Raw genomic sequence first — 12,693 nt, forward strand, 5'->3', positions numbered from 1 at the left:
AATAGTGGCACACACTAACGTTATTTATCATTAGCGCCGTTCATATGCCAAACAGAAGATGTTACTGCGCACAGTAACGTTATTTATCAATAGCGCCCTACATAAGCCAGACGTTATTTAACTGCAAAACGGTAAATGGAATTAATGTCTGTCGACACTGTCAAGGTTAGGGTTAGGCATCATCAGGGGGGTGCTTAGGGTTAGGCACCACAAGTGAGGTCTTAGGGTTCGGCACCTCCAGGGGGATGGTTAGGGTTAGGCACCACCAGAGGGGTCTTATAGTTAGGCACCAACAGGGGGGTGGTTAAGGTTAGGCACCACCAGGGGGGTCTTAGGGTTAGGCACCACCAGAGGGGTGGTTAGGGTTAGGCACCACCAGGGGAGGGGTCTTAGGGTTAGACACCACCAGGGAAGTGGTTATGGTTAGGTTCCACCAGGGGGTGTCTAGGGGTTAGGGATAGGTACAGACAGGGTTCTGGGTGTTAACGCTAACTTTCAATAAAACAGAGCTAAATAACGATAAGGCTTTAAAGTTAAATAGCGATAAGCGCAAAATGGATTAGCGGTAACACCGTGCGCCATCATTCACAGGTGCCATTTTCAGATAGATGTCACTCTCTATCTATCTATCTATCTATCTATCTATCTATCTATCTATCTATCTATCTATCTAATATTTGATAAAAGCACACAACACATTTTTAGGTTGGGACCCAGATCTTTCTTTGAATATTTTTCCATAAGTGACCCTGCGGGGTGCCATACAAGTCAGCTTAGTACGGGAGCACCTCAGTACTGGCGCTTAGGCCAATTGATAAAGCCACGACAGAGCTAGGATGAGTTATGGTGGGTGTGGGAGAGGCGTGCCATGGGTGGGAAAAGGCATGGCATGTTCAGAAAGTGGCATGGTAAAGGAGGGGAGTGGCAGTAATGGCTCCTTACAGCCTACCATAGTCTATGTTTTTACTCTTGTAACTGTTAAATGACTGATCTGTGTATGTAATGTAATGCTGGTCTTGTTTGCACAGTCTCTCTACCACACCCGGGAATCCTCCAACAAGTCATGGTGCCACTGATCAGCAGGAGCTCATGTGATCAAATGTACCACACCAACTCAGACATCAGTTCCAGTGTAGCCATCATTCCCGTCGATCAGATCTGTGCCGGATACCAGGCCGGGCATAAGGATTCCTGCCAGGTGAGTTGTTAACCACTTCGTTTATAGACCTTGTTTCTCCCTTATGGGCCAGAGCCATTTCAATGTTTTAGCTGTGTTCCTATTTAATCAGCAATAACTTTATTCCTACTTATGACACCTAAACTAGACTTGGGCGGTATATTTTACCAAGAACAATTTTGCTTTCTTGTTTTTTATGCATTTAGAATGTTGACGTTTTCAAATAAAAGCTACTACTGTGGATGAAGACCATACATTTCATTTGGCTGTTTTTAAAGTTTATCAAAAAGTTTAAATTATATTCCTATCTTCTACATGAGGAAGATACTGTATTTGATTCTGAAATGGTGGATTTCTGCTACAGTGTGTACAATTCAATTTGAACTGAGACAATAATAAAATTATTTTAATGGTAAAAATTAGGGGGCAATGGTTAATAGGGAAGGTTAATTAATATTATCATTACATAGAGGGTGTGGTTTTTAACCACTTCAGCCTGCAGATTATTTTAACCTTAATCTCTCTGCAACCGCCTAAAGCCAATTGGTGGCCGCAGAGTGGCTCTGTTGTTCCTCGGTCAAGCCATATGGCATCATCTCGCGACAAGCAAAATTTAACGGGAGCTGGAGCTCCCATCAGTAAACACAGCCGGCCGCAGTGATCAGCCTACCAGCCCGCGATTGGAGCTGGCAGGCTGATTTTTTTCGTTTATAGGTGAAAATCTATATATAAAATCGTATGTATGTATGTGTGTATGTGTGTATGTGCCGCAATAACGCGAAAACGGCTACACCAATTTGAACGAAACTTGGTATACAGATCCCTTACTACCTGGGATGATATATTCTGGGGATCTCGCAGCCCCCCTGCACACCTGGGCGGAGCTACAAACAGCTAATCAGATTTCACCCATTCAAGTCAATGGAAAAAATGTAAAAGGCTACCATTCTCACAGTAATCAAGCCAGAGTCCCCACACTTGGCACAGTTGGTCACTTGGTGACCGAGGTTACGAATGCAAGAAAAGTGGGAGGAGCATAACACAGCCAATCAAATTTCAGCCATTAATTTTAAATGGAAAAATGTAAACTGCAGCCATTCTTAGACTGTTAATCGCAGGGTTCTCAAACTTGCTACAGTTGGTCACTGGGTGAATGCGATTAAGATTCAAGAAAGTGGGTGGAGCCTACAACAGCCAATCAAAATTCACCTATTGATTTTCAAGGGGAATATTAAAACTGCTGTCATTCTTACACTGTTAGTGGCAGAGGCTTCAAACCTGGTACAGTTGGTCATTGGATGACTGGGGTCCAAATTCATTAAAGGGGTGGGGCCACAAACAGCCAATCAGATTTCCTTGCTGTATAAACTGCTTCCATTCACACATTTTTGATGCCCGGAACCTGAAAGCTCACAAACTTGGTCATTGAGTGACTGTGTGTTAAGGTTACAAAAAGTGGGCGGAGCCAATAATAAAGTTCACTAGGAAAATATAAACTGCAGCCATTCTTACACTGTTTCTGGCAGGGTTCTCAAACTTTGCACAGTTGGTCACTGGGTGAATGGGATGAATATTCAAGAGAGTAAGTGGAGCCTACAACAGCCAATTAAAATTCACCTGTTGATTTTCAAAGGGAATATTTACATTGCTGCCATTCTTACACTGTTAATAGCAGATGCTTCAAACCTGGTACTGTTAGTCACTGGGTGACTGGGGTTCAAATTCGGAAAGGGGGCGGAGCCACAAACAGCCAATCAGATTTGTTTAATTTCAATGGGAATATACAAATTTTTTGATACCAAAAGCCCAAAGCTCATAAACTTGGTCATTGAGTGACTGTATGTTAAGGTTAGAAAAAGTGGGCAGAACCAACAACTACATTTTATTCCAGGGGAAAATATAAACTGCAGCCATTCTTACACTGTTAATGTCGGGGTTCCAAAACTTGACACAGTGGCCCACTGGATGACTGGGATTAATATTCAGAAATGTGGGTGGAGCCTACAACAGCCAATCAAATTTCACCTATTGGTTTTCAAGGGGAATATTTACATTGCTACCATTCTTACACTGTTAATGGCAGAGGCCTCTTAGCTGATAGGTGACTGGGGTCCAAATTCACTAAAGGGGGCGGAGCCACAAACAGCTAATCAGATTTGTTAGATTGATTTCAGCCATTCTGTTATTGGCAGGGTTCTCAAACGTGACACAGTTGGTCAATGGATGAATGGTATTGATATTCAGGAAAGTGGGTGGAACCTACAACAGCCAATCAAAATTCACCTATTGATTTTTAAGGGAAATATTGCAACTGCTGCCACTTTTACACTAATAATGGCAGAAGCCTCAAACCAGCTACAGTCGGTCATGAAGTGGCTGGGGTTCAAATGCACTAAAGGGGTGGAGCCACAAACAGCCAATCAGATTACCTTACGGGATAAACTGCTTCCATTCACACAATTTTGATGGCAGAAACCCAAAAGCTTAAAACTTGGTCACTGGGATTTTCTGGGATTAATATTCAAAAAAGTGGGTGGAGCCTAAAAAGAAAATCAAAATTCACCTGTTGATTTTCAAGGGGAATATTTAAATTGCTGCCATTCTTGCACTGTTAATGGCACAAGCCTCAAACCTAGTACAGTTGGTCATTGGGTCACTGGGGTTCAAATTCAGAAAAGGGGTGGAGCTACAAACAGCCAATCAGATTTGTTTCATCTCACTGGTTAATTACAAATTATTGATGCCAAGGACCCCAGAGCTCACAAACTTGGTCATTGAGTGACTGTGTGTCAAGGTTACAAAAATTGGAGCCAAAAACAAATTTCACTAGGAAAATATAAACTGCAGCCATTTTTACACTGTTAACGGCAAGGTTCTCAAACTTTGCCCAGATGGTCACTGGGTGACTGAGATTAATATTTTGGCAGTAAAAAATTCACTCACTAAGTCTCAATTAACACTTCAAAATTTATTGATGTCTGCTTACAAAAACCCCCCATAAACCCCCATAAAAACGAGCCAAAGAGTATACCAGCCTAGCATACACAGCCGACCGTGTCAATCACACTGCACAATCATACAACACCATTCAATCGCAGAGCTATACTCCTGGGAGTTTCCAGTGAATAGTGTCTCTCTATGGTGTATGTTTATGGCCTTAGATCCAGGTAGTGTCTATCAATACACTTGAGTTCTAGTAAAGAGTCCCAGTACACTTCCAGATGCAATCTTCACATATATGTGTAAACAATATCAATTGCTGCGCTGCATTGCCATATAACATCATATGTAGAGATCCAGGGGGAGTAAGGGTTAGCATGCAATAGTGTTAGTCCATGCAGCGGGGGGATCCCAGTTAGCAATTATAACAACTTGTTCAAAGCCAGCATTCAAGCGTTAGTTGAGCCAGTGACACTTAGAGGGCTCAGCCCAATCATCTCAGTGTTTGCCACTCTATCTATCTAGAGATACGTGAATTGTTGCTGGCGCTGTATGGGGTTGAGAGGAGGCGGAGGCAAGCAATAGCCGGAAGGGGGCCCGAAGAGTGACAAGGAACGACTGATAAACCTGAGGAGGTGGTGAGAGCCCGCAGGGCACTGCAGCATAGTATATGCATATAAGAGAAGTGGCAAACACTGAGATGATTGGGCTGAGCCCTCTAAGTGTCACTGGCTCAACTAACGCTTGAATGCTGGCTTTGAACAAGTTGCTATAATTGCTAACTGGGATCCCCCCGCTGCATGGACTAACACTATTGCATGCTAAGCCTTACTCCCCCTGGATCTCTACATATGATGTTATACGGCAATGCAGCGCAGCAATTGATATTGTTTACACACATATGTGAAGATTGCATCTGGAAGTGTACTGGGACTCTTTACTAGAACTCAAGCGTATTGATAGACACTACCTGGATCTAAGGCCATAAACACACACCATAGAGAGACACTATTAACTGGAAACTCCCGGGATTATAGCTCTGCGATTGAATGGTGTTGTATGATTGTGCAGTGTGATTGACACGGTCGGCTGTGTATGCTAGGCTGGTATACTCTTTGGCTCGTTTTTATGGGGGTTTATGGGGGGTTTTTGTAAGCAGACATCAATAAATTTTGAAGTGTTAATTGAGACTTAGTGAGACAATTTTTTGCTGACGACAACCATTATCACTTTATAGGCTCCTCCATAATTTTGGAGTGGACACTACTTTATATTGGTGAGCGCTGGATACTGATAGAATTGCTGACCGAGATTAATATTTTGGGAAGTGGGTGGAGCCTATAATAGCTATTCAAAATTCACCTGTTGATTTTCAAGGGGAATATTTAAATTGCTTCCATTTTTGCTCTATTAATAGCAGATGCCTCAAACCTGATACTGTTGGTCATTGGGTGACTGGGGTTCAAATCCCGGAGAGATGCAGAGCCACAAACAGTCAATCTGATTTGCTTAATTTCTATGGGAATATACAAATTATTGGTGACAAAGACCCCAAAGCTCACAAACTTGGTCATTGAGTATTTGTGTCTTAGGGTTAGAAAAAGTGGGCGGAGCTAACACCAGCCAAATACATACCTGGGTAATGCCGATTCATCAGCTATTATTCATAAAAGTGGATGGAGCCTACAAAAGCCAATCAAAATTCATCTATTGATTTTCAAGGGAAGTATTTCATTACTGCCATTATTGCACTGTTAATGGCACAAGCCCCAAACTGAGTACAGTTATTTATTGGGTGACTGGGGTTCAAATGCAGAAAAGGGGTGGAGACACAAACAGCCCATCAGATTTGTTTCATTTCAATGCAAAATATTGATGCCAAAGACTGCAAACCTCACAAATGTGGTCACTGAGTAATTAAGTAATTGTCTGTTACTCTTACAAAAAGTGGGCATAGCCAACACCAGCCAAATACATACACGGGCAATGCTGGGTCATCAGTGGGTGGAGACAAATAGAAATTTCACTGGGAAAATGTAAACTGCAGCCATTGTTACACTGTTAATTGTAGGGTTCTCAAACTTTGCACAGTTGGTCACTGGGTGACTGGGATTAATATTCATAAAAGAGGGTGGAGCCTACAAAAGCCAATCCAAATTAATTTATTGCTTTTCAAGGGGAATATTCAATTGCTGCCATTCTTGCACTGTTAAGGACACAAGCTTAAAACCTGGTACAGTTGGTCATTTGGTGACTGGGGTTCAAATTCAGAAAAGAGGGTGGAGCCACAGCCAATCAGATTTGTTTCATTTCAATGCAAATGATTGATGCCAAACAATGCAAAGCTCACAAACTAGGTCATTGAGTCATTGTGTGTTAGGGTTAGAAAAGTGGGCGGACCAACAACAACCAAACACATACCCGGGCAACGCCGGGCAATCAGCTAGTATATTTATATAGCACTGGGATCTCCCACAGCACTGTACAGAGGACAGCCTTGTCACTTAACTGCCCCACGGAAGGGCTCATAATCCAATCCCTCCCATAGACATAAGTCTATGTATGTATCATGTAGTGTATGTAACGTAGTCTAGGGCCGATTTAGGGGGGAGGGAGGGAAATAAAAGAAATATTTTTATAAAAAAACAAAACAAAAAAAACAAGGTTTTGATAAATAAAAAAAAAAAATGCAGCAGCAATCAAATACCACCAAAAGAAAGCCCTAATTGAGAGAAGAAAAGGGAGTAAAATTAATTGGGAGCTAAGTTGTTTGACTGAGCAATAAACCGTTAAAGTTGTGAAGTGCTGAATTGTAAAAAATTGCCTGGTCACTGGGGGGAGGGGGGGGTATAAACGCTCCTCCCATTCATTCACAAATAACTTTATCATTGCTTATCACACCTAAATGATCTATATCTTGTTTTGTTTTGTTTTTTGCCACAAATTAGGCTCTTTGGGGTTGATACTTGCTTTCAGTAATTACTTTATTTTCTATGCATTTTATAGGGCAATGCAAGAAAAAGGAAACAAATCCACACTTTCCCCAATTCCATCCCCTATAGTTTGAACAGTGATACTATAGATAAAACCCACACATTTTATTTGTTCCGTTGTTCCGGCTATCACATTTAAATTATGTTCCTAGTACAATGTATGGCAACAATAGATTATTTGGAAATAAAGGTGTAATTTTTTTGTTTCTACCCTATCAATAATTACAACCCCCTTATTTACTAAAGTAACAGTAATATGCCCTCATTATCTACATATTAAAAAAAAGCTCAGACCCTAAGGTAACTATTTATGTATTTTTTTTAAACTGTTTTGTTACATTTGTTTATTTTTGGTAGCTACGAGGAGGCTGGGGTTTAAGAATGTTTTATTAAATATTAAATGTATTTATTTAAATTTTGTTTACTTACTTTCTTTGCCACTAGGTTGCGCTATACACTGTCCTGGTAGTTAGAAGGACGTGCTCGATCATTCGAGGCATGTTGATTCATTTACAGGGGCTTCAGTTGGTTGAGGGAACATTTGTTCTCCTTCACCAATCGATTTCCTGTAAGTGCCGATGGAAACGCATCTGAGCACACCTGCCGTAACAATACTGGATGCAGATATGTGTCCAGATAGATTACAGTGGCTAGTCCTCCTGATAGGATAAAGTGGTTAAAGTGGGTGCAGTCTTAACATTGGGTGTGGTTAAAAGTGGGTGTGTTTTGTATTGTAATACTTCTCACTGCACCCTTATTATTATGTTTTATCCTATTACATTTCCCTATTTGACCAGGGGTCCCCCTCCCATGTACAGATCTTCCTGGTAGTCTAGTCATCCCTTATATGTTTCCCTGGTGGTCTAGTGGCATCCTCAAATGCTTCACTGGAGTCTAGTGGTATCCCTGTATGTTTCCCTTACATGGCCAGGACAAGTTTCTCCAGCATTAGACAGAGGTTACAAAGTGCCCCACCGGGATTGTGCCCATTCCAGTATAAGTAACAGATGTGTCCCCAGTATTAAGTATGTCACTCTCGTATGAGACTCTGTAACAAAATGTTTGGCCTTATTTCTTCTATCCTATAAGTTCCTATACCTGTTCTAATGTGGTTTGTCTTACTGCAGCCTTTCCTAGTTGCACAGTGGCTGTATTATCTCTGTTATATAATCTAATCTTCTTTCCTTTGACGGCTTTGTCGGCTCAGGCACTCAGGCAGGAATGTGCTGCTCTGTTTGTGATAGGTAGAAGTTATACACACCCTCTCCACACCCCCTCCAGGCTCTGTATGAGTCACAGGCTGAGCTTGTCTCAGCCTATCACATGCTGATAAGCAGCCATGTCTTTTGTTTGTAAACACTGCCTAAAACTGGCAATTACAAGCCAGAAACAGCACAGAGGGGCCCAGGAGAACATAATTAATAGAATGGTATGCTTTTTATTGTAAGAATTGTAGAGTACAGATTCTCTTTAAGAGCAGAGTGTATCCTTTTTTTTTTTTTTTTTTTTTTTCTTTTTTTTAAATCCAACCCAACACACTAGTTGTTGGCTCTATATACAGTATATTGCTGTATATGGAATGGGAAGAGAGGAGTTACTAGGTTATGGACCAGTGATCTAAACAACATTTCCAAATAAAGCCGATTCTGGTTCTACTTTTCCAACTGTTCACTTGCATATTTTTCTCTTTATTTTTATTACTTTTTCAAAAATATACTAACATGACCTCTCTCTTGGTATTTTGCAGGGAGACTCTGGCGGACCCCTAGTTTGTAATGTTCAAGGTGTCTGGTATCAAGTTGGAGTTGTAAGTTGGGGAGATGACTGTGCCTTAGTGAATCGGCCTGGAGTTTATACCTATGTACCCTATTATTATAACTGGATTTACTCTTATGGAGCTACTCGGTCTACTTCATCTGCGTCCGTATTTCCCGCCTCCCTTCTGCTTCTAATAACTTGCCTGCTGCTACACAGATGATGGACAATGGTCAAGGAGCGAAGAGCGGAATGGCTGTGATTTTGCAAGGATGGACTGTTTGTCTAAGAACTATTGAGACTATTGGACAGTTATGAGATATACACAGCGTGCCCAGCACTGCATTTCAGGAACTAGGCATTGTAAATATAGGAATCATGTTTTGTGATGGGTACATTGGGTTGAGCTGTCAGTATACATTTCCGGCTGTGAATACCACGGCCTAACAGTAACTGTGCTGTCATTTTATCTTCACTTATGAACTGTGACTTCATGACATCATCCATGCAGGGGTGTAACTAGAAGGCAGCAGCCCTTGTGATCACAGGGGGGCCTAGAGCTGTGGGGAGCTCCAACTACCGACCTTCCCTTCCTCCAATACAGGTCTGATCTGTTTTTTGTTTTCGTATTTTTGTTAGTTTTTTTGTGGCTACTCTTGTTATGGGTGTGAAGATCCTGATGGGCACACTTGTTTTATGACCCCTGTGGGATGGGCCTCAAGGCCATAAAGGGCACCAAGGGGAGGCAAGGGAAAGGGATGTGAACATTTTTGGAGCCCTATCAAAGTTTTGCTGGGGGCCCCATGAATTGTAGTTACTCCCCTGCATCCATGATTGACAACGTAACTTCTAAAGTTTTATTTCTAGTTTGGATGTATATAGTAATCTTTTTGTTTCTTGTATTTTAAAATGAAAATATTGAATATTGCCTTTTATTGTGTGTACGCTGTGAGATGTTTGGCATTTGAATCCTTTAAATGCAATTCCAACTGAATTGTATATTGCAATATTGTTCTTTAGACTCCATGGGCCTGATTCACAAAGCGGTGCTAACAGTTAGCACGCTGGTGAAAAGCCCTTTATCACGCCTAAACTCAGTTGTGTTAAGTTTAGGTGTGATAACTTTAGGCATGATAAGTTTAGGCATGATAAGTTTAGGCGTGATAAGTCTAAGCACCAACTGGGTTAGCACCGCAGTGCACAGCTGATCAAAAGTTTTGCGCTAGCAAAGTCTGGTGCACTTCGCATAGAGTTTAATGGCGCTGCTTTGCGTGCGGGACTTTGCGTGCGATCTAAACTTATCACGCCTAAACTTATCACGCCTAAACTTATCACGCCTAAACTTATCACGCCTAAACTTATCACGCCTAAACTTACCACGCCTAAACTGGCTTTTCACCAGCGTGGTGCAATGGTTATCACGCCTAAAGTCTCTAACTGGGTTAGCACCGCTTTGTGAATAGAGCCCTATATATATATTAATATCCCATAGTGCTGAATAGCATTCAACACATTTCCCTGTAAGATTCCTCTACAAGTCTGTATTGCTTTACCCTTTTTTTAACATACTTCCATGATATTTTACTGGGGCCTGTCCAAGGCAGAGGTTGGAGAGGCACCAGCCTCTGATTTCTCAGCTATAAGGATGCACATGTGACACCCCACACAAGTGCCCACTCTCGTCTGGCCATATGCGGAGGTGCTGACACCACAAAGCACCAGAATCTTCAGCTTTAGGCAGACTTTCCTCTCCATGGCTCCCTCTAGTGGCATCTTTCATTATATGCATCGCTAGAGGGAGATGATAATAGATGCTGCGTGACTGCAACTGGCTACCAAAACTAGGAAGGGTGCTGCCTAATACTGGGGGCACATGTGGCTACCTATATTGGAGGGCAACCTACTTAAAGTGGACATGAACTCAGAACTTCATCTCAGCTCTAAAAGATAAGTAACAGCATAATAACTTTAAAAGAAAAACATTTATTTGTTACAGCTGATACAAATCCTGGAATAAATCTGCAGTTTGTCTACTTCCTGCTTTCATGGGAACAGACATAGGCCTCGATTCATAAACAGCAGTGCGATAAAAAAATCTTGTCGGGAAAATACCGCACTCGGTATTTTCCCGGTCTGTGTGCTAATTCATAAAGATTTCCCCAGCTGCCCTTGGAGGTCGGTAAAGTACCGCAGCCCATTGAGCGGTAGAGTAGAGCAGTGTCTCGATTCTCTCTTTGCCCTGCAGAAATGACTCACACAGACGGCTCTCTGGCTCTCTCCACTGATGACTGGGGGGTGCACTTTGAAATCTCCACCTCTAGTGCTTGAGAATCTTGTCCTGGCCCTGCATTGTACCTTTTACAATTTGCTATAAACATCATATTAATGCATCTCCAAAAATTGACTACTTTATGCTCATTATTAACCTCCTCAGCGGTAATGCACGAGCTGAGTTCGGCTAAGCCGCCGCAGAGGATTTCTCAGCCCCTGGTGTGCCGATTTGCACACTTTTTGCTTTGTTACACACTTTGCTAGCTGCTTGTACAAGCCGATCGCGCCGCTTTGCGCCAATTCGCCGCTACCCGCCGCGTTAGAGCCCCCCCCATCCCCTTGTGCAGCCTGGGCAATCACCGCCAGGCTGCGCTAAGGGGTGGATCGGGACTCCCCCAGACCCCATGACGTGGATGACGTCATCCCGTTTGTCGCCATGGTGATGGGGAAGCCAAACAGGAAATCCCGTTCTGAACGGGATTTCCTGTTTGCTCTGATCGCCGGAGGTGATCGAAAGGGGTGGGGGGATGCCGCTGCACAGCGGCTATCATGTAGCTAGCGCTAGGCTAGCTACATGACATAAAAATAAATAAATAAAAAAGTGCTATGCCGCCATCCTGACGGTTTTAATAGAATGCCAGGGAGGTTAAAATAGTTACAATGACCTTTTATAGATGTTTGTGTTATCATTGCAGTTTGGGGTGCCTAACTGGAACACAGCAGGCCAAGACAGTAGTAGACAAACACGAAGTAGCCGGGAATATTAAGGAAGAGCAGTGGCGTAGATAAGGAGCTGTGGGCCCCGATGCAAGTTTTACATTGGGGCTCCCCAAGCACTCTATACATAACAGTTGACACAGTGCACCAAAACTTGCCAATGGCAACTACAGTGTCAGAGGAGCAAGAAGGGGATGGGGAACGGTAGGTAACAGTAAAAAAGGGCGCAGGAGGCTAGTGGACAAATCGGGCGCCGCCATTCACTCCCATAATAAATATCGTTTAATGGGCGCCCAATAGGAAAAAAGGGCGCCAGAGAAAAATAACGTTTTAAAAGCGGCGCCCGGAGACTTAATGTTTTATTACTGCTTCTCATGATTACACATTATTTAATGATTTATACATTTTTTAATATTATTTTTAAACGAAAAACAGTACAATATTTTTTTCAAACATTATTTTTAAACGAAAAACAGTACAATTTTTTTTTTTTTTTTTATTACATTATTTTTAAACGAAAAAACTGCACAATATGTTTTTGAAACTTTAATAATGCTTATCACAGGGGGGTCTTAGGTTTAGGCACCAACAGGGGGGTCTTAGGTTTAGGCACCAACAGGGGGGTCTTAGGTTTAGGCACCAACAGGGGGGTCTTAGGTTTAGGCACTAACAGGGGGGTCTAGGGGTTAGGGGTAGGTACAGGGAGGGTTACTTAGGCACCAACAGGGGGGGTCTTAGGTTTAGGCATCAACAGGGGGGTCTAGGGGTTAGGGGTAGGTACAGGGAGGGTTACTTAGTAATTTTTTTTTAAACGTTATTATACGTTTCACTATTTAAACG

The 12,693-nt window shown here is 42.3% G+C and overlaps 1 protein-coding gene across 1 annotated transcript in view; it reads left to right on the forward strand.

Moving 5' to 3' along the window:
* LOC137526004 (transmembrane protease serine 9-like) overlaps window positions 1–9,800 on the forward strand; it is a 132,866-nt gene extending 123,066 nt beyond the window's left edge. The window contains exons 9-10 of the mRNA XM_068247214.1: window positions 1,029–1,198; window positions 8,858–9,800. Of these exons, the coding sequence (XP_068103315.1) occupies window positions 1,029–1,198; window positions 8,858–9,088 (401 nt within the window). The 3' untranslated portion in view covers window positions 9,089–9,800. The remainder of the gene's footprint in view (window positions 1–1,028; window positions 1,199–8,857) is intronic.
* Window positions 9,801–12,693: the final 2,893 nt, after the last annotated feature.

The sequence above is a fragment of the Hyperolius riggenbachi genome, chromosome 7 (genome assembly GCF_040937935.1).
Source record: "Hyperolius riggenbachi isolate aHypRig1 chromosome 7, aHypRig1.pri, whole genome shotgun sequence".
NCBI classification, from domain to species: Eukaryota; Metazoa; Chordata; class Amphibia; order Anura; family Hyperoliidae; genus Hyperolius; species Hyperolius riggenbachi.